The 26674-nt window shown below is 40.2% G+C and overlaps 1 protein-coding gene across 1 annotated transcript in view; it reads right to left on the bottom strand.

The window, feature by feature from the left end:
* Window positions 1-383: 383 nt before the first annotated feature.
* The window catches only part of LOC118404904 (serine-rich adhesin for platelets-like), a 79370-nt gene continuing 53079 nt past the window's right edge, over window positions 384-26674 (bottom strand). The window contains exons 96-134 of the mRNA XM_035804285.1: window positions 26326-26390; window positions 25262-25410; window positions 24859-24971; window positions 24325-24386; window positions 23822-23970; window positions 23309-23418; window positions 22972-23036; window positions 21514-21659; window positions 20823-20932; window positions 20526-20590; window positions 20041-20186; window positions 19522-19631; window positions 19314-19378; window positions 18943-19088; window positions 18063-18172; window positions 17696-17760; window positions 17062-17518; window positions 16428-16620; window positions 15846-15959; window positions 15376-15498; window positions 13423-13535; window positions 12998-13211; window positions 12479-12631; window positions 12056-12094; window positions 11655-11792; window positions 10521-11156; window positions 7875-8057; window positions 7314-7462; window positions 6513-6813; window positions 5795-5908; window positions 5125-5363; window positions 4244-4457; window positions 3326-3466; window positions 2743-2849; window positions 2190-2345; window positions 1625-1732; window positions 1433-1456; window positions 1019-1114; window positions 384-586 (exon numbers count right to left, since the gene is read on the bottom strand). Of these exons, the coding sequence (XP_035660178.1) occupies window positions 452-586; window positions 1019-1114; window positions 1433-1456; window positions 1625-1732; window positions 2190-2345; window positions 2743-2849; window positions 3326-3466; window positions 4244-4457; window positions 5125-5363; window positions 5795-5908; window positions 6513-6813; window positions 7314-7462; window positions 7875-8057; window positions 10521-11156; window positions 11655-11792; window positions 12056-12094; window positions 12479-12631; window positions 12998-13211; window positions 13423-13535; window positions 15376-15498; window positions 15846-15959; window positions 16428-16620; window positions 17062-17518; window positions 17696-17760; window positions 18063-18172; window positions 18943-19088; window positions 19314-19378; window positions 19522-19631; window positions 20041-20186; window positions 20526-20590; window positions 20823-20932; window positions 21514-21659; window positions 22972-23036; window positions 23309-23418; window positions 23822-23970; window positions 24325-24386; window positions 24859-24971; window positions 25262-25410; window positions 26326-26390 (5823 nt within the window). The 3' untranslated portion in view covers window positions 384-451. The remainder of the gene's footprint in view (window positions 587-1018; window positions 1115-1432; window positions 1457-1624; window positions 1733-2189; window positions 2346-2742; window positions 2850-3325; window positions 3467-4243; window positions 4458-5124; window positions 5364-5794; window positions 5909-6512; window positions 6814-7313; window positions 7463-7874; window positions 8058-10520; window positions 11157-11654; window positions 11793-12055; window positions 12095-12478; window positions 12632-12997; window positions 13212-13422; window positions 13536-15375; window positions 15499-15845; window positions 15960-16427; window positions 16621-17061; window positions 17519-17695; window positions 17761-18062; window positions 18173-18942; window positions 19089-19313; window positions 19379-19521; window positions 19632-20040; window positions 20187-20525; window positions 20591-20822; window positions 20933-21513; window positions 21660-22971; window positions 23037-23308; window positions 23419-23821; window positions 23971-24324; window positions 24387-24858; window positions 24972-25261; window positions 25411-26325; window positions 26391-26674) is intronic.

The raw sequence follows: 26674 nt of genomic DNA, 5'->3' as shown, positions 1-26674 counted from the left end.
ATTATGTCACTATCTAGAATAAAGAACTCAGAGAGAGTACAAAACTTTGGTGTCTTCACCTCCAATAGTGTTTGCCTTACTAGTGTTGATTACGATATTTGATTACAACTATGCAGGACTAAAGAGCATATCTGACGCTATTCATGTCTGGTCCAATCTTATCAGCAATAACCCATTAATCAAGATAATCAAAACTTAAGAGTAAATGTATAAAAAAAAGCTTAGAATATTTGAAAAATATAATAACAAAACAAAAGTTCAGTAAAGGTGAATTTCACTCAATTTTTCAAAATCATAAAATTTCACTACAATTGTAGTTATCGTACTAGGTTACATTGTACTTGGTTACATGTCATTATTATCAAAACTTAAGTAACAAAAGTAATACATGCAATCCGCATGAATATCGCTATTCCTACAGGCATTAATTGGTTGTTCTTCGGCCGTCTTGTTACTTGAGTTTGAAGGAGAACTCCTGGTACTCTGCGTTCCCTTTAAAGCCGGAGCTGTACTTTGGTGGCGCGCGTACCGAGGGTCGAGGGGGGCGAGCCAGGACCTGGGAAACCTCTTGCTGTTGGGCGTACCTCTGGGGGTTTGAAAAAAAAGAAGGTTATTTCATATGATTTTCCACAAGACTGATGAAAACTTGTGTCCGTTTTTCTAACAAAATAGGTCCCACAATGTTGGCCTGACATTAGTTTCTACCATAAAGACTTCTACATTTGTATTATGGAGAAAAGTTTGCCAGGGGAGTTCTGCTACTCTGAAGAGAAAGATTTACTTAGTGTAAACCGACTCCACTGGCCAAATTCCAGATCTTTTGCCGAATATTACCATCCCCGTACCCCCATCAGAAGGCCTGGTGGAGGCTAGGCTTTACACACAACTTGATACGTATGGTGAAACAGACAAAGAACTAGCCTTGCATTTATGTCAAAGTGACCTGAGCAATTTGAAGACATCACTTCTCCCCCCTCCCTAATTTACTTCTACTGCAATACATGTACTGGCTAGTTACCTCAGGATCCTGGTAGTACGGTACAATCAGGCTCTTGTACTGCGGGCCAGGTGCTGGTTTCTCTGCATACTGGCCATCGCCATTGTAGGGCGGAGCCTGATATAATACACGAGAGATAAATATTAACATTGAACAATAAGCGTTGTGGCCTCCATTATATTCCTAGTATGTAGAAAGGGTTTGCAACCAATTGGAATAGGCGTTCTACATTGTATATACATTTGTATAGCTGCTGTTATTGCTGATTTTGCTGTCAGTAAAAAGGAATATTAGAAAACAACTAGAAGGCTAAACTGAAGATGAGCATTTGCTGGTGTCCACCCTAACTATATCCTCTCTTACCCCTTTTCCCACGTAAAGGTTTTGAGCCTACTTTATGCCTTAATGACCTTTCGACCTTACAGATCAGCCTACCTGTTCTGGGTACTCCATGGATTTCTGTGGAAATAAACAACAAGAAATCAAATGAGCAACTGAGTTGCTACCATGGATATCTGTGGAAATAATCAGCAACTGAGTTGCTACCTTCTCACTGTTTACACAACATAGTGCAGCTTATAAAGAGCATTTCCTTTCAAAGATGTTGATGTTTGGGCAGTTACTCACCCGCTTGATCTGCTCAATACCTGCACGGTATGACCCCAGACCGGCATGGGCCTTGGCGCTGAAGTGTTGATTCACCGACTGGAACTTATCAACTTCCACAGTCTCCACCTGGGGAAGGGCACACAGTTCGGTACTATTCGTAACCACCCCTACAAGCCTACAAGCGCATATGGATGTCAGCCACCTTTGTTACAATGGTAGTCATAGTTACTGTTTTCCCATTAACCCAAGCATTCAGCAGCCTAGTACAATGCTAAACTTTCTTCCTACACAAAAGTATACATGGATCAAATTTTAACGACCACTGTCGCCTTTTTCAGGACCAATGCCAATATGCAAGACAATGCTACATTTTGTAGCCTGAGTACCATCCTCCGTAGTGACCACTGACCAATACTTTCGCTTGTATAGATAGACTGAAGCAGGTTACAGACTCTGTGACTGGCAAGCGAATGGATTGAGCCAGCAGTCACCACGGAGGAAGGTACTCGGGCTAAGACAATGCCACAGTAATACTGGCTAATAATTCGTACAGGTACATATACAGATATGTAGAGGAGCTTACCGGAGAGAAAGTGTTGATGCCGAGCCATTTGACCCACCGACTGCCATCTCCATCCTTCCCAGGCACCACCTCTCCGGGCCACCAGAAGGTGCGATCGTCCTGCCGGGCCCACACGAGGCCCCCCGTGTCTATAGACTTCAGGTCCACAGATTTCTTCTGTTTCAATCAAAGACAAAATGAACAAGGTCACATACCAGTGGGCACAAACCCCGGCCATATCATTGTCCTCCCAGTCCCTATCAATATAAATGATTGTACAAAATTCAATCCACCCAGATGTTCTCAAGTCATGTTCATGACCGCAAATATCTGGAAAAACAAACAGAAAAAATTGTCTGAGGCACAATTGCTACACACAACTCGAACATTACCGCTGGACCTCTGGAAAACATGGCCAAAGTCCATGGGACATTCCCATAAAAACAAAGAATTGTGATTCATTGATGGATTACTAGTACTTTATGAGCCAGGCAATTCACTTGACATTTTTTTAATTTTCCATGTACATGCTGCTATATGAATGAATGAATAAATGAATGCTAAGTGTCCTGACCGTGCCCCTCTGCTTCTTGATACACTGGTGACAGAGGCAGAGCAGCAACAGTAGAGCCAACAGCCCGCCGATCACACCTCCAATAATCAGGGCAAGTCGGGAAGCATCTGAAACGGCACGGAGCGCATGATCTTAATGCCTGTAATAACTTTTATAATGAATTTTTCAATAATGTTGTTAATGAGTTGTACAATGTAAATTAACAAAAATACAACTTATATCAACAATCTAATTGATAAAACAGAAAAAAATTACTTCATGTCTATAAGTTAATGCTATTAGTAGGTAAGCACAGGAAATCTATTTTCAATGCAAAAATTGACATTGAAGAAGATGGTAGCATTTTTAAGTTGATTTAAGTGCACAAGGACATAATTCTGCAGACATTATGAATTCAGGAAAGGAGAGATCAGTGTAGTTGTCTGAAATGATTTACATGTACTAGGCAACGTAATTCAAAGCCACTCAAAACAGAACGTAATATTTGCAACACATCTGCACTACAAATCACTGTGAATACCATATTAAACCTGAACTATTGTATGGTTTACAACATTCAAATCAATCGAGACGACAATCGTACCATAACAGTTCCTTCCAGGTGTAGAGGGGTTCCTGTCCTCATACCCAGTCTTACACTTGCAGGTGAAGGAACCAACTGTGTTGATACAATCTGCCATTTCACTGCAGTCATTGTCACTGGCTTTAGCACACTCGTTGTAATCTAGCAAAGGGAAAAGCAATTTGAAGTTAAGATGTTTCAATGGTAATTTCAGATATTACTAGCACTTAACAATAGTATTCTAGTGCCAGCACAGATATATTACTATATCATTGAGATATACAAGTTTATTAAACATTGCAAGTATTGCTAAAGCATGCATGCATTGTAACTCAGGCTTTGACACACTCGTCGTAATCTGTCTTCAGGAAAAGGCAATTTGAAATTAAGATGCTTCAATGGTAATTTCAGACACATTAGCATTTTATGATACTTATGTCTGCTTTCCTTGTAGTAAAAAAAGGCACAGAGATACATGTAGTGTATGTTCTATGAAATAACTTGCAACTTTTGCTGAAGTACCAAGCATATTTTACTACAATTATACAAAATCATGTCACAATATTTGGAACACAGAAGAAACTGACTATACGAGCGATCGTGATGATGTCACAGTTACGCAGTGGTAGGCAAAAAGCAGGTGTTTGGAAAAAGATTGATTTACATCTTGACCGTTAATTTAATCTGCTAATTTAAATATCAATTCTTAATCCAATCTAATGACGTCCTGGTAGGCGCCAAACGCCGAATACCCCGGATAAAAATAACAACAGCGATCGCTCGTACAGTAGGCCATTTGAGGTCAGTTTCAATTTTGTACTATGTAACAATATCAATTATTGCAAATTTTCAACTCTTTCATGAATAAGACACTTTTTTGTCTCCTGAGTCCTGACTAAAAAAAATCTTACAAAGAGGGCGCCAAACTAGATGTCTTACCTGCAACTTTGACGTTTGCTTGCATCTGTAGAGCAGTTCCTGATGCGGAACCGATAGCTGAGTTCACGGCGTTCTGTACATTGCTCGTACTCTGTCCACCGCTGCTTGCCAAGTTGGCTGCGTGAGTGCCAATAACACTACCAGATCGGAAGTTCAACACGCGCATTCCGTGGAAGGAATCCTTCAGTGTACTTGTCAGGTAGACGTAAGACATCTACATGGAGGAAAATAGGAATTTACTAAAAATGTGCAAACTGCACGAAACATACCACATATTAAGTAGACAACACTCAGAGTGCAAACACTTATTTTCCCAATTTTTACAGCCACGGCAAGCATAATGGACCTCTGATTGCCTTACGCGTCACACAACGAGGGAGCATCTACATGTTACTGTCTTACTTTAACAATTGCAGCTTTGGTAAAGACAATTTTGCAAGGCACTGGATGAAGAGAGGGAGGATCATATTAGACATTGAACAGGTTGAGTGAGGCCCTCAGTACAACAAAAAACAGAGGAGGTTGGGGGAATGTGTTTGACATGTATCTATGTATGGGGAGTCAAAATGCAAGGAAAAGAAAAAAAGTCTATCGCAGCTGCACATGGGGTTTCTGATTTAAGATGCTGACGTAGTTTGCAGTTTTGACAGTGGCTGCTGCATGCGGCAATGGCAAGGAAGACTTTCATAAAATCATCAATCAGAAATTCCTTGACTGGAAAATCTGATCACCTTTTCATAGCCCAAAACCACTGAAAATGCAATCTACGAATGCTAGTAACACACCTAGTTCCAACTCTACCCATTCCAATGACAAATCAACTGCTACTATAAAATAAATGTAGAAAATTTAATGCTTTTCTGCAGGGGTCATAAGATTACCTCCTCAGAGTAGGTGTATTCTAGCTTCATGAACTCCGTGGAGTTGCTGTCTGCCAACTCAGAAGTGTAGTTATAGGCTGTGAACGTCACTTCCACTTGGTACGTCAGCGTGGTCATGCACTCCCGCCGTTTCTTGTAGTAGCGGGGCACACACTGGCACTCGTACGAGCCGGCCGTGTTCACGCATCTGGAGTTGGCCAGGCTGCTACAGGGAGTGCCTGATGTACACTCGTTCACGTCTGTGTAATAAATGAACCATCATAACTTTCCATATACATGATACATGTATGTACTAAACTATACTGAATAGTTTAATTAGGTTGGTACATTACTGAGTGAAGACTTCCTATTGCTGCAGTACAATGTGAGCCAGAATTGCCCTGATGAAGGGGACATCGTTTTTCTAAAAGTACATGACTGTATGTATTTAATTTTTCATTTCCATCTAATAGTATGGAATTCTTGCTATTGGTTCATCTATTTTTCTGTGATAACCAATGCTTGATGCTACGACTGTGAAAAGTTGGAAGTATAATGATAAAAATCACACTCAATGGAAAAGGTATAACTTGCCCAATCGGGCCAGTCAGGTAGGACGTGGCCTGGGACAATAGGGCTAGTGGACTTGTCCAACCCTGCATGTATCACTGAGTAAACACCTAGTACACACCTGTACATGTGGTACCGTCTCCAGTGAACCCTCCTTTACAGACACACTTGGCCTGGCCTGCCACCGTCGCACAAACTGCGTTAGAATCACAGCCGGAACAGGATGTTTGTGTCACTGAAAAACAAAGTGTATCAAAAAGTTAAGCCAGCTCATAATGTGACTAATAATGTTGAGAAAATACATTTCATCTACTTATTTGAGATTGCAAAATATACATATTTATATTGAAATTATGGATCGAAATATCCAATTCTATGAGTATCAACTATACTAAGCAGACATTGGAGATGACTGCTGATTGTTTTATCAAAATGTAAATCGTAACTCCTGTGATGTAAAATAATAAGTACCACAGTATGACTTAATCATCTTGCGTTTCAATAGGACCTGTTTGAATTGAATACATATTAGGTTTGTTTGTTTGTTTGTACCTTTGTGTATCCATGACAAACTCTTGCATGCCAGATTTCATTGAGGTCAAGAGGAAAGAGATAATGGTCCGTACCTCCGTGAATTATCAAGTTTTATCAGATTGGTACATTTATTGAGTAAAGACACTCTTTTTTCACAACCACAGGTTTATTACACCGACGTTTCGGTGACCGGTACAATGTGAACCAGTCAGAATTGCCCTGATGAAGGTTACAGGCGGTCACTGAAACGTCGGCGGAATGGAGCTGTGTTTGTAAAAAATAGTTTCTTTACTCAGGGTCCGTACCTTTAGTACAATCCAGCGGTCCAGCTTGGTTGGACCCCGACCCCAGGGCTAGACAGGTGTCCGTGCGGTCCGCATACCGGTTGCCCAGGGTCGCGTAGGTCACAACCGTACAGAGATGCGTGAAGGAGGTACAGTTGGCCTCAGGGACCGAAACGGCTGCTGTGGCATCGAGCGCCGTGAAGGAAGCGCCCTGTTTGATGCCCTGTCTGGAGAGAGCGCTGTCGAAGGCTGATAGCGTGACTGTAGAGGGCGGAGACTTGATGGTGGCAGACTCAAACTGTGCATTGTTGGTGAAGTAAACCTGGAGGGGGAGTGGATCAAATGGCAGGTGTAAGAGGCAGTAAGCCACAAGTACAAATTAATGTACATGTAATAGATATATAAATTATTTACTCCCTGACAGGTCTGTAGAATTCTGACGTTACTTACAAGTTCCCTTAGGTCCAGTCTAATAGAAATATATCTGAGGTAAAAGGAATTTGAGACTTAAGTGACTTCTATATTTTGCTAAACATAACGATAACAACTTTTGTGTTGATATTGACTTCTACCTATAAGTTTTATAGGTATATTCGTCCTTTGAAATGCATTTCATACCATATATGAACGTGTATAAAGCTCTTGGCAGTTTCTGACAATAAGCATCATTATGATACTAGTTTATCCTGATTTGAACACGTAACAGTTAGTGAACTCGTAGACCATAAGTCACATACAATTACTTAGCTTTTAGTGATTTAGTTTTTTTATTAATCGTCTCGAGATATACATGGCAGAAATATACATATCTTAGTAGCTTACCTTCAAGGCTGCATTAGTGCTGTTACTGGCAGGGATGTCAGTGTTCCCCTTGTTCTCGAAAGTGTAGTCGAACCACATGTCGACACTTTCGGCAGGAGTGAAGGTGTTGGGGCTGCGGAAGGTTACCTTCACTGTACCAGCTTCAACCACTGTGGGGGATAAGTTTAAGTAAAGGAACAGAACCAGAATGTGTTAGTTTTATAATAACAAACAGCTACATGATTTGAAGTTTGATTGCTATCAGCTAAGTGATGCTCTTTTTCTTCATAAAATGAACTTGTTGTCATCAAATACAGTAAAGAATTTTTAAATTTTGTAATTTTCAAAATCTAGTAATTGCCTATTAATTCTTAAGGTACCTTTTCTTACCAAATGAAATCAATCCGCTATAGATTTTACATATCAATTACTTGAAGTTTGTAACCGATTAGATTAAGTACAATGCATCTATTCCTGAGGCGTTATCTTCTCATGAAGAACAACTTCTTGAACAACTTAATCTATAAATGTCATCAAGAAGACATGCCAAATGAGGGTAAACACTTTTCTGTGTGCCCTTACCGACTGTTCCTGGTGGTAATGTTCCGGTTGGTCCGGCAGTTGTAGGGGCTGCTGATGCTGCAACACTGGGGGCTACTGAAGCAGTTGGTTGCACCACCGTCACTGTAGGTTGTACACTAGCTGTTAGTTGTGCATCTGTTGCAGTTGGTTGGACACTCGGTGTTAGTTGTGCATCCGTTGCTGCTGTAGGTTGCACACTAGCTGTTAGTTGTGCATCCGTTGCAGTTGGATCCACACTTGGTGTTAGTTGTGAATCCGTTTCAGTTGGTTGGACACTTGGTGTTAGTTGTGCATCCGTTGCTGTAGGTTGGACACTTGGTGTTAGTTGTGCATCCGTTGCAGTTGGTTGGACACTCGGTGTTAGTTGTGAGTCCGTTGCAGTTGGATCCACACTTGGTGTTAGTTGTGCATCCGTTGCTGTTGTAGGTTGCACACTTGGTGTTAGTTGTGCATCCGTTGCTGTAGGTTGTACACTCGGTGTTAGTTGTGCATCCGTTGCTGCTGTAGGTTGCACACTTGGTGTTAGTTGTGCATCCGTTGCTGCTGTAGGTTGGACACTTGGTGTTAGTTGTGCATCCGTTGCTGTTGGTTGTACACTTAGTGTTAGTTGTGAATACGTTGTTGTACGTTGGACAGTTGGTGTTAGTTGTGCATCCGTTGCTGTAGGCTGGACACTCGGTGTTAGTTGTACCCCCGTAGTTGTTGGTTGCCCACTTGGTGTTAGTTGCACCCCCGTTGTTGTTGGTTGCACACTTGGCGTTAGTTCTAAACATGTACAATTGTACATTTCATTCAACACCAGCCATTAGATGTTAGATACACACAGAATTGTACATATTCCTATGACTCTGTATTAGTAGGTTTATGGCGAGTTAATATTTAGTAACAAAAAGTACCTGTTAGTAATTGTTATCAAGTTATCAAAAATTAGAATTTGAAGTTAGGACAACACAACAAAAAATCAGGAATGTGTATACTGTATAGATTATAAGAAATGCCTCAGAGATGGTTGACGTATAAGATAGTACAGCTTTTAGATTACTCATTGGCAACCAGCCTGATGGATTCAGTTGTTTGAGTAACTGTTTTGCTAACATGTTGTCTGTCTAGGATGTCTTACCTTCGTAGACGTAGAGTAAAACTTCCTTATCACAATCATTTGTTCTTTTTCCCACAACTAGATTTATTTCCCACAACTAGATTTATTCTCCACAGTAAAATAAAAGTTAGCAAAGATCTATGATTTCTTATCCCTGTACCTGCAGACATGGGTGCTACCGACGCTGCTGTTGGCTCTACACTAGCTGTTAGTTGTGTATCCATTGCTGTAGGTTGTACACTTGGTGTTAGTTGTACACCTGTAGTTGTAGGTTGCACACTTGGTGTTAGTTCTGAATCCGTCGTTGTTGGTTGCACACTTGGTGTTAGTTCTGAATCCGTTGCTGTTGGTTGCACACTTGGTGGTAATTCTGAACCCATTGTTGTTGGTTGCCCACTTGGTGTTAGTTGTACCCCCATTGTTGTTGGTTGCACACTTGGTGTTAGTTGTATCCCCGTTGTTGTTGGTTGCACACTTGGTGTTAGTTCTGAACCCGTCGTTGTTGGTTGCACACTTGGTGCTAGTTCTGAACCCTTTGCTGTTGGTTGCACACTTGGTGTTAGTTGTACACCTGTTGTTGTTGGTTGCACACTTGGTGTTAGTTCTACCCCTGTCATTGTTGGTTGCGCACTTGGTGTTAGCAGTACACCAGTTGTTGGTTGCACACTTGGAGTTAGTTGTGCCCCCGTTGTTGTTGGTTGCACACTTGGTGTAAGTTGTACCCCCGTTGTTGGTTGCACACTTGGTGTTAGCTCTACCCCCGTTGTTGTTGGTTGCACACTTGGTGTAAGTTGTACCCCCGTTGTTGGTTGCACACTTGGTGTTAGTTGTACCCCCGTAGTTGTTGGCTGCACACTTGGTGTTAGTTGTACCCCTGGTACCGTTGGTTGCACACTTGGTGTTAGTTGTACACCCATAGTTGTTGGTTGCACACTTGGTGTAAGTTGTACTCCCGTTGTTGTTGGTTGCACACTTGGTGTTAGCTTAACACCTGTAGTTGGTGGTTGCACACTTGGTGTTAGTTGTACCCCCGTAGTTGTTGGTTGCACACTTGGTGTAAGTTGTACCCCTGGTACCGTTGGTTGCACACTTCCTGTTAGTTCTGAACATAAACACCCATTCCACCCAGCCAAGTTAGATACACAAAAACATTAGATACACAAAGATGTTAAGTACACAAAGATGTTAAGTACACAAAGATATTAAGTACACAAAGATGTTAGATAAACAAAGATGTTAGATACACAAAGATGTTAGATACACAAAGATTTATGTTCTTTTCCATGATCATAAGTTTATATTAGTTGATCAATACCACAAGTAAATATTCATTATCATAGCCTAGATGACCTGTCAACGATTGTTATCAAGCTTTCTTATCCAGAGCTGTTGAGAAACATTTCCTATGCCTCGATTCCGGATTCATGGTGCATCAACGATCTTCAAGGGGGTGGTGGAAAGGCGATTCAACATGCAAAATTCATTTTCCTTTTTCTCTTCAAAAACCAAGGTAAAGGTCAAATCTTCATTTCTAAAACCTATATTACCTGGGGATGTGGGTGCTACCGATGGTGCAGAGGTACCTGCAGTTGCCTGCTGCCCTGCAGTTGCTGATGGTTGTGCAGCAGCTGCTGCAGTAGTCTGAGATGCGTCTGGTGCGCCTGCACTAGGTGATGGCTGTAGCACTGGGGCTGTTGTCTGTTGTGCTCCAGCTCCAGGACTTGCAGTTGGTTGTACTACTGGAGCAGTTGGTTGCACGCTTCCTGTTGGTTGTACTACTGGAGCAGTTGGTTGCCCACTTGCAGTTGGTTGTACTACTGGTGCAGTTGGTTGTATACTTGGAGTTGGTTGTACTACTGGTGCAGTTGGTTGCACACTTGCAGTTGGTTGCACTACTGGTGCAGTTGGTTGCACACTTGCAGTTGGCTGTACTGGAGCGGTAGGTTGCACACTTGCAGTTGGTTGTACTACAGGAACGGTTGGTTGCACACTTGCAGTTGGTTGCACTCCAGGTGCAGTTGTCTGCCCTGCCCCTGGACTTGCTGCCGTTGGTGCAACTCCCAAACTGGCAGTTGGTGCCACAGTTGGTGGTGCAGAAAGTGCCGCAGTTGGTGGTGCAGAAAGTGCCGCAGTCGGTGCCACAGTAGGTTTAATACCCGGGCTTACAGACAGCAATGGAGGTACTGTAGTGGCCGGCAATAAACAGTGTAAGACATTATCATGGAAGCTCATCTGTGTTGGTAGTAATCAAAGTGCAATGCTAAACTTTCTTTCAACACAAAGGTATAAACTGATCCATGTAAAAATTTGTATTGGAAGAAAGTTTAACATTGTACTACAAAGTGTGAGACATTCTCTTCAGCAAAATATAATTAATAAGAAGTTTATTTGCAAGTTCTTGCCCGAGGGCTAATTGCAACATGAAACATACAGAAAGTATAATAAACATGTATAAAATAAAATACTTTGGTATAGATAACAATGGTGACAAGTGTAAACGAGTGACTATTCTATCAATGATATGGACTGCTGAGAGCTACAATCTACACCAATGAGTATAATGAAAAATGACACAAAGCTTTAACAAAGGTCTATAGTCTTTCTTTGTACTCACTAAGTGTTTTCCTTACTCTACACCTTAAGGTATTACGGTCCTCAAAAGTCCATTGCTACGAACCAACCTGTTGCTGTTGGCCGTATAGTGGGTACACCAGTGGAGGGTCCACGGAGTAGTGATGCAGGTGCTGACACGTTTGCAGTTGGGGCTGCAGTAGGTGGGACAGTGGCAGTGGGTGGTCTCATACTTGCCGTCGGGGGCACTGCATGTTCAGCACAATAGGCAGAAAACAGAATTAAACTGGGGATTAAAGTTTTCCTGAAATGTACAAGACAATTTAGGTGCTCTCAAACTTGCTGTTGGGGGCACTGTGTGTTCAGCACGATTGGAACGAAACAGAATTAGGCCAGGGATTGAGTTTTCCTCCAAGCTACATAGGAGGTCTTGTTTAATGTACTAAAAATGTCCAAGACAATTATGAAATATTCTGTAATGTTGCATTAGTTTTGACAAGGTTTGACTGACCTGGAAATGCTGTTGTGGGTGGTGCAGATGATGGCCTTGCTGTTTGGACAAAACAAAACAAAACAAAACAGAAGAGAATTCAGACTGTCCCCACATCAACAATCAGAATAGCTTAGTTGGCCCAACAATGGCACATTTATGTAGCTTGTCCAGAACACGAGATATCAAAACTGGTAGCTCTGAGCCTCTGATGTAGCGCCAAAGCAAAGGGCCTATAATCTGAGGATTTTAAGGTCTTGACAAAAATACCAAAATAATCCATCCAGGCATTCTCTAGCTACCACGAAGAAAGACGTCTCCGATGCAAACAGTAGGCACTATAATACCCCAATTTCAAGGGGGTAACAATACAGGTGCCTAAAAAATTTGGCAGATAATAAATTGCAGCATATTCTATTGGGTAAAAAGGTCCTGCACGCTTACAAATGTTCACACAGCTTCTCCCAGGACGGGTGCTGTCAGTAGAGTTGTCCAGGAAGCCATCACGGCAGCTACAGTTGAAACCTCCAACCGTGTTGTTGCAATTTGCATACGGAGAACAGTCGTTGTCTGTCTCATTAGCACACTCATTGTAATCTAGAAAGGGAAAAAATTGGATCCAGACATTAGTTAAGAAAGTCAAATGACATTATCTACTCTTAAAACAATTGACAGCAGAAAAAAACAATCAATTTAGATCAAAAGAATGACAATAAGTAACTACTGCAAAATGTAACTATACAATATAACAGGCTTTCAAAGCTCAGTAGTCAACACAAGTTCAGAATATAAAATGGGCAAGAACTCCCCAAATTTTGCTACAAAAAACAAAACAGCAATAGCATCGTGCTACGTCAAGCACCACTATAGGTACGATAAGGATCAAACAACAACGAAAAATTATATCTGTACCCTGAACAGCATCACAAACGTATTACAATAAAGCATAGGGCAAGAGCTAACCAGTAATTGTTGATGACGTGTCCAATCCTAATGACGTGTCGTTCAGAGCTGCAGATCCGTTCTTGAAGGCCCCCGACATGTCACTAGGGGTCAGGTTTGCGTCACTGGCCACGTCAAGCGATACGTCAGCCTTAATACTCCCCGGGCTGAACCCCAGAACTGTCACTCCGACAAAGGAGGACCTGACAGTGCTGAGCTTGAAGACCTTTGTGATCTGTTGAAGGAAACAATTCGTGTATTAACTATTGTTGCTTGTTGATGTTTATTTATTCATTTGAACAAGACAATAATTCTTTGAACGATTTTCATGCCTTACAGATTTTCAAGCAGGCTGTGACAGAACCAACCACCGACAAGGCTCTAATCGCCACCGTATGTCTACACAATCTCAATTGAAAGAAAGGAAAATCATCCATCATACTTACCGTGATGACCACAGTACGCTGAGTTTGGATGTAGAGTGCTGATGTTGGGTTGGCCAGGTCAGAGCTGTACGTCAGGGATGTAAAGCTCATGGTGGAGCGGAACTTGGAGGTAGCTAAACAATGACAGAAAACACTGTTAAGTCCTGGACAGTTTTGATTTTTCTGGCAGACTTCATGTATCCAGGTCACTGTCAAGTTCTTGATAGGTTTGATTTTCTTAGTCTATCCAAGGCGATGGCCGAGTGGGTAGAGTGTTCGCCTTGCATTCGGTAGGTCGTCACTTTGATCCCGGTGTGACAGCGATCTCGCCCCCCCCCCCAGCGATCTCGCCCCCCCCCCTAGATTGCTAGCGTTTTCGCCCCCCTTTAGCGTTTCCGCCCCCCCCCCCAAGAGCAGCTGGTTACTACATATTACAGGTGCGCTACCTGGTACTATACTGCACCTGGGGAGTAACGTATATGGTGTGTTACCTGGTACCTATATGGCACCTTATTACCGTTCCGTAAGATGTCATACCTCGAAAGTCGATACTATATTGTTCGGTGCAAACATGACATTGAAATGAAAAGACATTGAAACATGACATTGAAATGAAAAGACAATTTTTGCAGCTGAGGTGGCATAAAAACAGTGCAACTGCGAACGTATAAATCAACACCGTCTATGGTACGGAATACGTCAGCTATATGTTTTCAATTTGTCACAGTGTTTTCTTTCTTGTGCTGGAAACATTTCCAAAGCACTAACAAAAACACACGTGAATAATAGTTTCTCATTATAAACACTATCTACGCGCAAGTTGATATAGCTGTTGCTAAATGCTACACAAACACTGGTAAAGTACCAGTCTTAAGAAACACGGGTAAATGCATCAGTTCCTAAATACTAGAGAAAACAGTCATGTTGGAGGTGAAGATATCCCTTGGCCAGGTGCATATACCAAAATGTGCGTTATTCTAATTAATACCTAATATTTGCACAATTAATAAAGACATTACATAGTTCTTTTGTGGTCACTTCATGGTAGAGACTTCATATTTGAGATATATAGGTTGCTTGAGGACAGGTGAATACAATGAAATACATCTTATGTCAAGACTCAGGTATATGCAATAATGGGAATACAAGGGACCCAACCCTCCTTGTCTGAAACAAGTTCAACTATCGTATCACCATGTAATTACGTTAATATTGATACTATGAATGGAGTTATGGGGAGGTGGTGGGGGGTTGGCGAGATCGCTGTCACACCGGCCGTGTCATACCAAAGACTGTACAAAATTGGTACATGCTGTTTCCTCGGCTTAGCACTCAGCATCACTACCAGTGGACCAGCCCCCTGCTGTAGTGACTTGCACAAATGTGTGGCCCAAGGGCTACAGAAATGGTGATTGGCGCCACCCCTACACATCTGCTCAGATGTACGGGCAACTTTAACTTTATCCAAGGCAATGCCAAGATCTAAAGAGGTATAGTTTTCTTAAAGTTTGTAGTTTATGATCTATCCATCATGACCAAATCACACTATGTGACATGGTTCGTGACTGGTCCCACTTTGGTTACTTGCTCTTTTCTTCTTACTCTTGTATTGGTCAGACAATGAGCTACAAAAACTTGTCCTTAAAACTAAAGACAATGTTGAAATCAGCCTCACGACAAACTTACATATTAACTCATCAAGAAAAAACAGTTTCTTCATGCAACTAACTTTCCTACATTTTCGCTGTAGGATTATTTGTATCATGACTGTTGTTTGTAGTGGCAGCCGCTACCAGCCCTGCCGTTGCTTGGCATGCCACTTGCCATGTACTGTTGCATCCCCAATAAACAAACAAACAAACAAATTGCATCCACTGATGATTATGAGACTCCAAGTGCTGATTGTAAAAGAATGAGTTAAACTTTGAGTCCTTACTTCATGATCTTCCTTGACTGGACAATGTAATGACTTACCCACACATGACCCATGGTTGAGTTGATACCCGGGTTTACAGGTACACTCAAAACTTCCCTCCAGGTTTTTGCAAACTTGGTTCCCGGCTGTATCACATGGATTAGTGCTGCATTCATCGATATCTGCAATGAAAAGGAAACATTCAATGATTAAAGATAACAATAACACTTTCGGATGGAAGACATTATTGCACACAGCTTATGCATGATCAGCTATCAGCCATTAAGAGAATCGACTTGAGGTTTTCTTTAAGTATTACTAAATTTTCTGGTCTTCAGCATGGTTTAGCAGAACCTTCTCAAGATGTAGGCTGCTGGTGAGGTTCTGCATAGGACAATGAAAGGACGTATCTTCAGATTCACTGTAAAGAAAATATGTGAAATTTCTCAACCAACAAATACAGTGTTCATTCATGACTGTGTTATTAGTACATGTATCTTAACAATGAGCCATCTGTATAGGTTGTTACCTGCACATGTTTGTCCGTTCCCTCTAAAGCCGTGATCACATTCACATGTCGGTGTACCGGATTCACGGTGGCAGGTGGCATCGGCGTGGCATGCAGGGCTGCATATTCCTGTCACTGCAAAGTGACAAACCAAATCCAAAACTTGTCAATTGTTATTTTCCATTTGCAAAAAAGTAATGCAAATGTAAGAAAATACATTTGTAACTATTGTAAAGCATAATTGTAATGTTGGCACAGAATATTGAAAATAATTGTTGTACTCTGACGAATGATTCTTTAAAAATACATTTACCTTACAGGAAAATGGTAGCCTGGAGTCCAGCCTTGTTATAAGCTTTGGTCCGTACCCGAATGTTGCTATATATGTATACCCTACCAGGTAGCAACAGGGTAGCAACCAAAGCTAACAAGGCTGGACTCTGGGCTAGAAAAATGGCACAATTTGGGTTTGCTTCTTTGCATTAATTTGAATAAGGTCTTGAGACGTAGCACAGCAGTTTTGTATGTTGAGTACAAGCTTTCAAGTTTGATATATATTCTAATCGACAGCCTTATCATCATGCCAAATTTAACATTACTCACATCGTGGACAGTTCTTCTCCAGCCCACCGCCTGCTCCTACAGCCTTTAGCTCGTAACACGCGTCGTTGTTACACGGCTGGTAGTCAAAGAAGGCAGGCACGTCTGCTACGACAGTATTGATGCACACATGGGTGAAGTCACCACAGTTTGACTCAGGGACTTGAAGTGGTGCCACCACATTTATTATTCCTACCTGTAGTGGGGATTGATTGAGATAAGAATAATTTTATTGGGCAACAATATTTTTTATTGGGCAACAATTGTAACAGGTACAATGTATGTCAATCTGTATAGAAGTTCAACTGATTATGCACTATTGCTAGGATCTAACATCTAATGTAATCTAATCAAATCTAACAGATATGAATTAGATGTTTTGCATTTCATTTGTATAATCTCTTCTCGAAAAGTGCATTCGGACCCAAAATGTATGAGCCATGTTGCAGTCTTGCATCTAAAAGCTTTCATGATAAAACATAACATTAAAAACCTTTTGTATATTTATTTTGCAATTCAATCATATACATACAAATATGTAATCCCATCATTGTCTCTGAATTTTCTTTGTTACATACTATTAGGTTACATCATTACATGATACAAGTTGGCAAGATATAGATGCGAAACAACCTACTTGTTCTGCTCCCTTTGCATTGAGTCCCACGTGCAGCAACGCCTCTGAGCTTATAGGAACGGTGACATCTGTAGCATTGGACTTCACTGTAGCAGACTCCAATTCCGCGTTATTCGTGAAATATGCCTTAAACGTGGCAAAGGCATTCGTTGTCACTGCAACATCTAGATTACCCAAATTTTTTATGAAGAAGTCGAACTTCGTTTTGATGACACCAGCTGGGTAGACCTGTTTCGGCGATGCTGCTGATAGAGTGAGATTCAAAAGCTCGAAGTCAGCCTGGGCTGGTTGTGGAAGTTCTGCATCTGATGTTGCTGCTCCGTATCCAGTAGACTTAAGCTTCAGGTCGCCGAAGTCTCCTCCTTCAGAAATGGTTTTCATCCATTGCTGGACGCCGTCTTTCGTCGTGGCCTCACTCACGTTCAGCTTCATGTTAACTAGAATGCCGCCATCTCTCCTGAAGATATTGGACATTCGAGAAAAGGGTGAGACACTAGCCCAAATATGTCCTTGTATTGAGTGAATTGCATACCTGGTGATTTAAAACCACTAGTTGCAAACCCAGTTTGTACTGACAAGTACATATTCTGACAGATTTCTTTGATCAACTCGGAAAAGACTTGATGCATCTTACCATGTTCCCAGCCAGAGCAACTCAAAACTCTTGAACCCTGGGATGAGCGGGAGGGCCTGGGGTGCCTAAGGTAAGGACGGAGAGACAACAGTTGGAGGGCTTAAATGCCTAGGGTTTGATGTTTGGATCAAACAAAACAAATACTGGTAGAGTTAATCATATTCATATGTAGGTTGGCAGTTTGTACAACTGTACAGTGTCCATCCTTAGTTCCACTCAGTAATAACATTGTTGTACTTAATCCAATCAATACTAAGTATGATATCTAAGTAAGTGTAGTACTCTTTAAACAGCTAAGACCCCAGACATTTACAATTATGATACAAATGATTATCAAAGGAACATGTATTTTTTCCAGGTGACTTACATTTGCTGTAAACTGGTTGACATATCTGGTGTACTTGGAATTTTTCTTGTCCAACAAGTTACAGTCATATGGATTTGACACCACAAGGTTGCTGTAGATGGTTCGTTCCACTGTATGGATTATACAATACAGAAAAACACATATGACAATGTACAACATGTTCATCTAGATATTAATACAAATCCGTTTCATTCTTTTATCAACCTTGGGTAAAGCTACCATGTGACAAATGCACTTAGAAATGAGAAAATTCTGTATATTGACCATTTCTGACTTTAAAAAAGTAGTAGTGACATCAATTGCTTGCAATATACTATTACAGTGCCATTGGTTGAATAAATGAATGATTGACTGATCATGACTGACTGAATTTCTATTGTGTCATGCAAAAAAAATGCCTGCGATGCCCGCTCAACAGTAGCTTGTATGACACCACACTTAATTTTCCATAAATGATATAAGTAACGGATGACAAACTTTTCAACTTTTACATAAGAAAACATTAGAGAAGCTTATGTACATCGTAAAAAGCAACTTAAATTTTCAGACCACAAAATTACCATAACATTACCAGACATTTTTCAATGATAAAAGAAGGCACAACACCAGCAGCATATCTAGCACCTGGGACAGTAACAGTAGCTAAGGATATGACCACTGCAAGGGTTCCAACTTCCAACTGTACCAGAAATTACATTACCAGAGTTTTTCAATGATAGATGAAGTCACAATAACAGCGAAATATTCAGCACCTGGAACAATGACAGCAGCTGAGGTTGTGACCAATGTCAGGGTTCCCACAGTTCCAGACATTACATAACATAACCGAGGTTTTCAATGTTAAATGAAGGCATAACAACAACAACAAAATATTCAGCACCTGGGACAGTGACAGCAGCTGAGGTTGTGACCACTGTCAGGGTTCCAACAGTTCCATACTGCACAGCTGTGGTGAACGTTGTTGATACAGTGGTGGTGGCAAACTCCGCCACAATGATGTAGAAGATAACAGTAACAGTTCCGCTCCTGAAGAAAATAGCAGCAAGAACATGACACACGTTTCATCATTAAGCAAAAACATGACTATATATGTTAGCTGTCATCAAAATCTAGCTACGATTGCCTACTGTTTTTGTGCAGTCTGGGACAAAAAGTCATTTAGTTCAGATTCCTCCATTCAGCACAGCTTTTTATAACTTAAAAAAATACGATATTTGAAATGTAAAATGGTGTGTAATAAAGTCTACATACGATTCCTGGAATTCTTTGACAGTCACTGACTGGAAGCCGTTGATGTTTACAAAGGTTTGGAAGAACTGTGAGAATAAAACAAATTGAATGTGTTTAACATGTAAAAAGGAAAGTAAAACCACAGTAAGGCCATACATAAAAGTAAAAAACACACTATAGTAAAAAGGAATTACTTGGGAACAATTTGCTATACTAGCAGGGGTTGTACCTGGGTTTCCACAGTCTTCTTGAGTGTAATAAACTCTGTTGAAGTGACCACCAGCAGATTGGCCGACCAGGGCTGCGTCAGTTTGAAGGTTGCCTGCTGCACAACACGCTCTGTGAAGGACATGCAATATTATGTCAGAAAATAATGCTATATTTATATTTTTCTATTACTATTTTCTATTACAATTTTATATGTCATTTCAATAAAACAGTTGATTGAATTTTGAATTCATCAATGTATCTATCAAATCAAATTTTTATTTCCGCATTTAACCGATACCTGCTTTTTCTTTCCAATTTGTTGATTGTAAGTGGTAATTTGTTTGAGTTCATCACAAAAAAAAGACTTCGTTATTAACAGCCTGAATGTTCTTACCTGCTGGCAAGATTTTCATCATTTGAACATTTTGATTTTAATGTTATGATAATCGATTCTTCATTCCTAATACATGCTAAAACATAAGATTTTTAATTGTGCTATACCAGACTCTGGAAGTAATTCATAGACTCAAACACTTACTGTCTACTGCCAGCTGTAGCGAGGCAGGGTTGACAGACACAGCAGCTATTTTTCCGGAGGACACAGCAGTCTTGATAGTGGTGACGAAGGACGTGGAAGCTGCGTAAGACAAGGAAATCCGCAGAACCACCGACACAACACCAGAGCTGGATAGAAATACATTATTCGTCAGTCAACAGAATTGATGAATAAGCTTCCTGTCTTGACAAATTGCTGACGACACATATCCAAAAATCACGCGTCACATGTCCTTAACTCTCGCGAGTTTACATTCTGAAGTGATTGGTCATCAATATTGATCCCGGAAAGGCGGCAGTGGTCGTTGAAAATTTGATCCGTGTATACTTTTGTGTTGGAAGAAAGTTTAGCTTTGTACTATGATAACTACCAACACAGATGAGCTTCCATGATATAACTTCAAGCTCCTGATGTGATTTCAAATATTTGAAATGAAAAGAATTAGGATAATTGAATCATTTCCATACCTTTCCTTGAACTCAACAACTGTGACCCTCTGGAATCCAGTAATAACTACAAAAACCTCAAAGAACTGGAAGAGAAAACGTAAAAAGAATAAAAATCTGCCTCAAGAATGAATTGTGCTCAATTCCAAAACAACTTCCTTCACATATTCACATGATTTGACTGCTGATTGCAATTACCAAATTCAATGTCCCTATATGAAGTCCTCTCTCAAAAAATTCTGATGAACTTTTAAACATTGTAAGACAGACTATGTTTTTAACTGTTGCCTATTTGAGATAATGAAATAAGGAGCTTACAGAGTTTTCCACTTTGGTTTTGAGGGTTTTGTACTCTGTAGTATTTGAGTCCAGTAAAGCAGCATTCCAGGACTCAGTCAGCGACACAGTTGTACTGCGTGTCACAGGTACTAAAGAAATAGGTACATCATATGTTATTAGCAATTTTACATGCATGTACACATGTACATATCATGGTTAGTGGCCCACTACTTAGTACTTCCTCTTAACATATCGTAGCATCCTTACACATGAGAATTGTTTGGGAAACACATAAGGACAATAGAAAAATTAAAATTTTTAGAATTAGAATTAGTGCAACGACAGTTCACCTTTACTTGTGAGGTAACCTATATCCGCTGTATCTAACAAAATGTATGTAGGGATTTAATTTGATGGATGGTTTTTCAAGCTGCAATATTTTAAAAATATTGCAATTTGAGACAACAGTCCGTATTTACAAACAGCCTGTTTTTAGATACAACAGATATAGGTAACCCCATTGATAAAGGTGACCTAGCGTTAACAATTACCGGGTAAGATGTCATTTCAGTCCTACGGCATAAATATGTTTACTTGGACTGGGTAACAAATTGATAGGTTGTACAAAATGTATATCATCAACGCTGAAATATTTACTGGATTACTGACTATTGGAGCAGACAATACACCTTACCAAGACTGCAAACAGGGGACTTCAGATTTTACTTACCAACTTTCTCCTCAGTTGCAGAGTTCACATCGACAGTGATAGTCCCAATAGTTCCAGATGACACGATAGTACTGAAGGACGTGGACACCGATGTGGTGGCGTACTGGGCAACCACCAGGATGATGATGACCTGGATGTTGCTGCCACTATTGGATACATCATTTGAAGGATTCAATCATTATATATAGTATGTTTGTTAGTATATCTTTGCTGTGTATGTTTGTACATATGTCTTTGCTGTGACCTATACTTACATGTAGCATATTTGGGCAACTTTGACCATTCATAAAAAGTTAATAGTTAACATCCATTGGCATAATACCGGTCGGTTTACTGCAATTTCTCAAGCAATGCTAATTTGGCAATTGATCAACGCATCATTTTCTCCAGTTACATGTTGCTGTTACAGCTTACCTTTGCCACTTCTTCTGTGTAAATTATTTTGTCTCTCTGGTCCTGCTAAAAACATAATATCGTAATTGGAACACACCGCGGAATTGCACGGAGAACGGGTGCGTGGTTGGAGGGGGGTGCACTATACCGGTCGAACGAAACACGGCACAATTAACTGCCGCTATGTACCTTTATACATCCTCTGTTGTTCCTTTCTTTCCTGTTAGTAGTTGCACAAAACCAAAATCTGCATGAGCATACAAAAAGTCATGAGAAAATGGGCGTATACTGACAAGAATTTTCATTTAATTTTGGTCCGTCACAACCGCTATGACGTAAAACTTTACTGCTGGCCGTAGCATTAAAAATGGCGGGAAAATGGCGGCGTACGTTCAATTTGACCCATTCAGCCGTAGATCCGGGCGATAATGCAACGGTTCCTCACACTTTTACACGAGTTGTAGGTCACCAAAAGAAATTCAAGATTGCTGTTGAATCATGCTCGTCTTGTGCCGTGAGCACATGTGATTATTATCTACAAATCCAGCGATGAACGTGACAGTGTGTTTGTCCCACGACGAGCTCGCCTGCCCCGAAAATGACCTGAAAACTTTTGGCCTTGTTGTCTTCGAATGCATTGTTATCGATGCTTTGTAAATTATGTATTGGACACCTAGATGTCTGAAGTGTGCATACCTCAGAAATAACTATTGTTGCATGTGTAGGTTCCACTATTTTTAATCGACCGGTATAAGGCTTATGACCGGTATTATGCCAATGCATGTTAACGTTATTTGTTCAATCTACAGAATGCTTTTAACCCTGCCTGTTGCGCAAATGTTGCACACAAATTATTGTTATATCGTATCCAAAATAAAGAAAGAAAGAAAGAAAGAAAGAAAGAAGAAATTATCTGTATTAGGGAAGGTGATATCCTTGGACCAGTACATGATTATCTACCACTTAAATCTATCTCCCTTAAAAACTATACTAACTGGAGGTTCAAGAGCTAATTGATAGTTACCTACACCATCAAATACGTTGCCATACATTAGTGATACTCACACTTTCTTGAACTCTTGTATCTCCACTCTCTGGAAGCCAACAATGGTCAGGAACGTTTGCTGTAACTGTTGAAAGGAGATAATGAAATTTCAAGATTTGTTAGAAAGAAAACTTTTGAGAATAGAAAAAAGACAAAAATCAAACTCTATGTGTGATGTACTTTCAACTAATGCTGATGAATAAATCCCAACTTTTACTGACTGAAAACTCCTGATCACAGACCAACTGATCAACACAAAACTTCTTTCATGGAGGTTAATAATTCATACACATATACATTCAAATAGCTCTCAGAAAGAGCTTTTCCCTAACAAAAAGATTTCATACTAAAACCTACCGAAGTTTCTAGTTGGGTCTTTAACCGAGTGTATTCAGTAGATGACGTGTTGGTCAGCTGTTGGTTCCATGTTTGGGTGACTGTCATGGCCACTTTCGATGCCACATTCACTGGGGAAGAGACAAAGCTGTTTAAAAACATCACAAACAGTGCATGTGGTTGAGCTAAGAAGTTGTCTACGTATGTGATGTTTAAGACCCTTTTGCCACAACTTGATGAGGACAACTGAATGAAAGGGTGGAAAAGACAGCTTGCTGAATACGAAGGAGCAAAGTCTAGATTTGAGAGTTCGGTAATTCACGCGAATCAAAGCTGAAAACATACAAATATGCCCGCCCCAACCCGTTGCATAACTTATCAGCGACATGCAAGGACTACCAAACTTGGTTTATTTTCATAAAAGTTTTATGACTACACTTCAATACTAAACCCATAATGCCATCATATTCATTATTTCCAGTCAACAAGAAAAAAAAACATTAGTCAATCGTAAAATATACTTGACATTGTTACCATCTTTCATGGCCACGGCAGATGCGGGGTCTACAGTGATGGTTCCGATCTTTCCTGATGTTACGGCTTGGGTAAAGGATGTGGTAACACTGGCTGAGGCGTAACTCGTCACCATCATACGCAAAACCACCTCTACATTTCCGCTGGACCTAGAAAAGGAGAAAGAGCAATAACTAACTCGAGGACAAAATGAGTGTTACGCTATATGTTAGGCACATATATCTGTTGTTGGATGTTTAATACCTTGCATATCACTAGATAAACAGCCAGCGAGGTTGCATGAAAGCATATTGTGTTATCTTGGTTTCCATAGGTCAAAATAGTCCCTCTTTTAAGTTCTTTAACCTTAACAATAACAATCTTTGGAAACTTTTGTTTGCAGGTAGAAATGGCCCAACTACTTTTTAGGGGTACATGAGGTTTCCTATAGCGGAGATTAGGCATTACAAGCATTGCACTTCCCATGCCAAATGATACAATCGATAATCAAATGTTATACGTACTCTTTGAACTCAGCTACTTCCACTCGCTGGAATCCCACTACTGACACCATCACAAGCAGCAACTGACAAGTAAAAAAAAATATATATTTACAACACATTATACACACAGTATCTTTCCTTGGTGCTGAATTTACTGTCTCGTGATCAACTTTCCAAAAATATTTCAAAATTCTGTACAAGTAAGCTGTTTTCATGGATTAATACACTGCCTGAAAGGTAATATGATCATAGTTTTCCATCAGTTTGCATACTCCTAACCATGCGAAACTAGAAAGGCCTTTAAAAAAGCCAGTCCACTCAAGAATTAGATGGGATGTTGCAGCTCTGAAGCAGGGATGTAGAAAATTGTACTTGTTGGCCAGGGTAGCGATAAAACAGACTGAAACCTTAATCCCATATCTTTGCCTTCATACTCCATAATGGCGTAATGCCGTAATGCCGTAACACTTTCCGCACACTAGAAACTGATGTGTATGGTCTGTCCTTGGTGCTGAAACTACTGTCTTATAGCAATGGGTGTCAGAAGATGCTTACCGACTCTTCCACATCAAGCTTAAGACTGCTGAAGGCCTTGGAAGACGTATTCATTAAGGCTGTATTCCACGTCACACTGGTCATCTTCATGGATATGGAGGATGTCGTACTCACTAGATAAATGAATTTGTAATAAATTCATGTACCATGTTAATGTAATATTTTCTTGTGATAAAACCATTCTGGATGATTTAGGCAAGTAGTGTCATGGACACACCACATAATAGCTATTTGGTCAGATGTTTAAGACATCAACATGGTGTTACTACTGGTTATTTGTACAAGAAAACCAGTGCATTTTCCATTTCCCAACCATGATACCCATATAGTGGAGGAAAATTCCTTAGGTTTTCACAATCTGAAAAATTTTAAGGTAAATTTTAATAAAGGCAAGTTCCCTTACCATCCTTTTCCACTACTACGGAGTTTGGATCTACTGTTAGAGTCCCCACACTTCCAGTCTTGACGGCTGTAGTAAACGCCGTCTGCACAGACGTGGTTGCAAAATCTGCCACCACCATCCTCACCTTTGCCTGGACCTGTCCACTTTCACTGTGGGGGGAGAAACGTTCATCAAAGACTTCAACGTTTTTAATCCTTCTCGTGCTACCTAACACACACCGATGCAAATATAATACAAAAATACTTATTCACAATGAAGAGGTCTCTTTTTTGTGTGTATAATTAATGTAACAATGTAACAGATTTCTAACAAGGCTTTCAATACACAAGCACAATTATCTAAACATCAAAAAGTGATGTTCCATTTGCTTAGAATTTGTTGGAGATTCCAGAAATTCAACATAAAAACCATAGATACATTAATATAAATATATGATTCCTTGATAAAGTGTTACATAGTGGATGTATAATTTGAGCTACAAGTTCTCAGGAAGTTGTTGTTCGTCCTCTAGCCTCTGAAATGGAACAGCACAAACGTGAACCTTACACAACCTGGCAGACAGAACCTTTGGAGAGGCATGTGATCTCCTGAAGAGAAACCTCACTAACGCACCCTGGCATGAATGGGTGTTAGCTTGTAATGCAGAATAGACACCTTCAATATTGAAATAGTTTGGAGCAATTATTTTTTGCATAGTTGCAGAAATTAATACAGCAATAGACTTAGAATATGTACTAAGTCCTTTGTATAGTGTACGCAGCATGTACAATGTACAATGTATATCCATATATGAAATGTCCACCTTGAATACTTGTTAAGAACATCCAGTTAAAATTGCAACTGTTATAGGAAATGCACCAGGAATGCCAAAATAAATTTGATCATAAACATTGCAAGAGAAGGTAAACAAGAATGTATGCATGTAGATCTTTTTATCACAGATATAAGTGTCTTCACAAAAAGATATGAATGAGTCCTCGAATATTTTGCCAGTCCCAAAAACAGCAGACTAGTGCCATCACCCAGTGGTTTTAGTTTTGGTCTTGACTTAAAACCATACTCACGATCGTACAAACTCTACAATTTCTACTCTTTGGAAACCAACGGTCTGAATCAGGGTTTCTGATATCTATGGAACAAAATACATGTATGTTAAACAACGGAAATTTATAGTCGACAGAGGAATGCAAAATCACATGCATAAACATTTAAGCAACATTACCAATTTTTACATGAGTTTCCATACAATCATGATATTATTCAAATATATGTTCCCCGGATTTTGCAAATCTTGAAATGCTTGCGGGTTCATTTTCATGTTTTTCATTGTGACCCCTTACTAGGAAATTATTACAGCAAAATTGTAGTATAGAATTATAACTGCAAACTTAAAACATCATGTAACCTAAAAAA

Source organism: Branchiostoma floridae, chromosome 17 (genome assembly GCF_000003815.2).
Source record: "Branchiostoma floridae strain S238N-H82 chromosome 17, Bfl_VNyyK, whole genome shotgun sequence".
NCBI classification, from domain to species: domain Eukaryota; kingdom Metazoa; phylum Chordata; class Leptocardii; order Amphioxiformes; family Branchiostomatidae; genus Branchiostoma; species Branchiostoma floridae.
The sequence above is the reverse complement of the archived record's forward strand: the minus strand, read 5'-3'. Positions and strand labels throughout refer to the sequence as shown.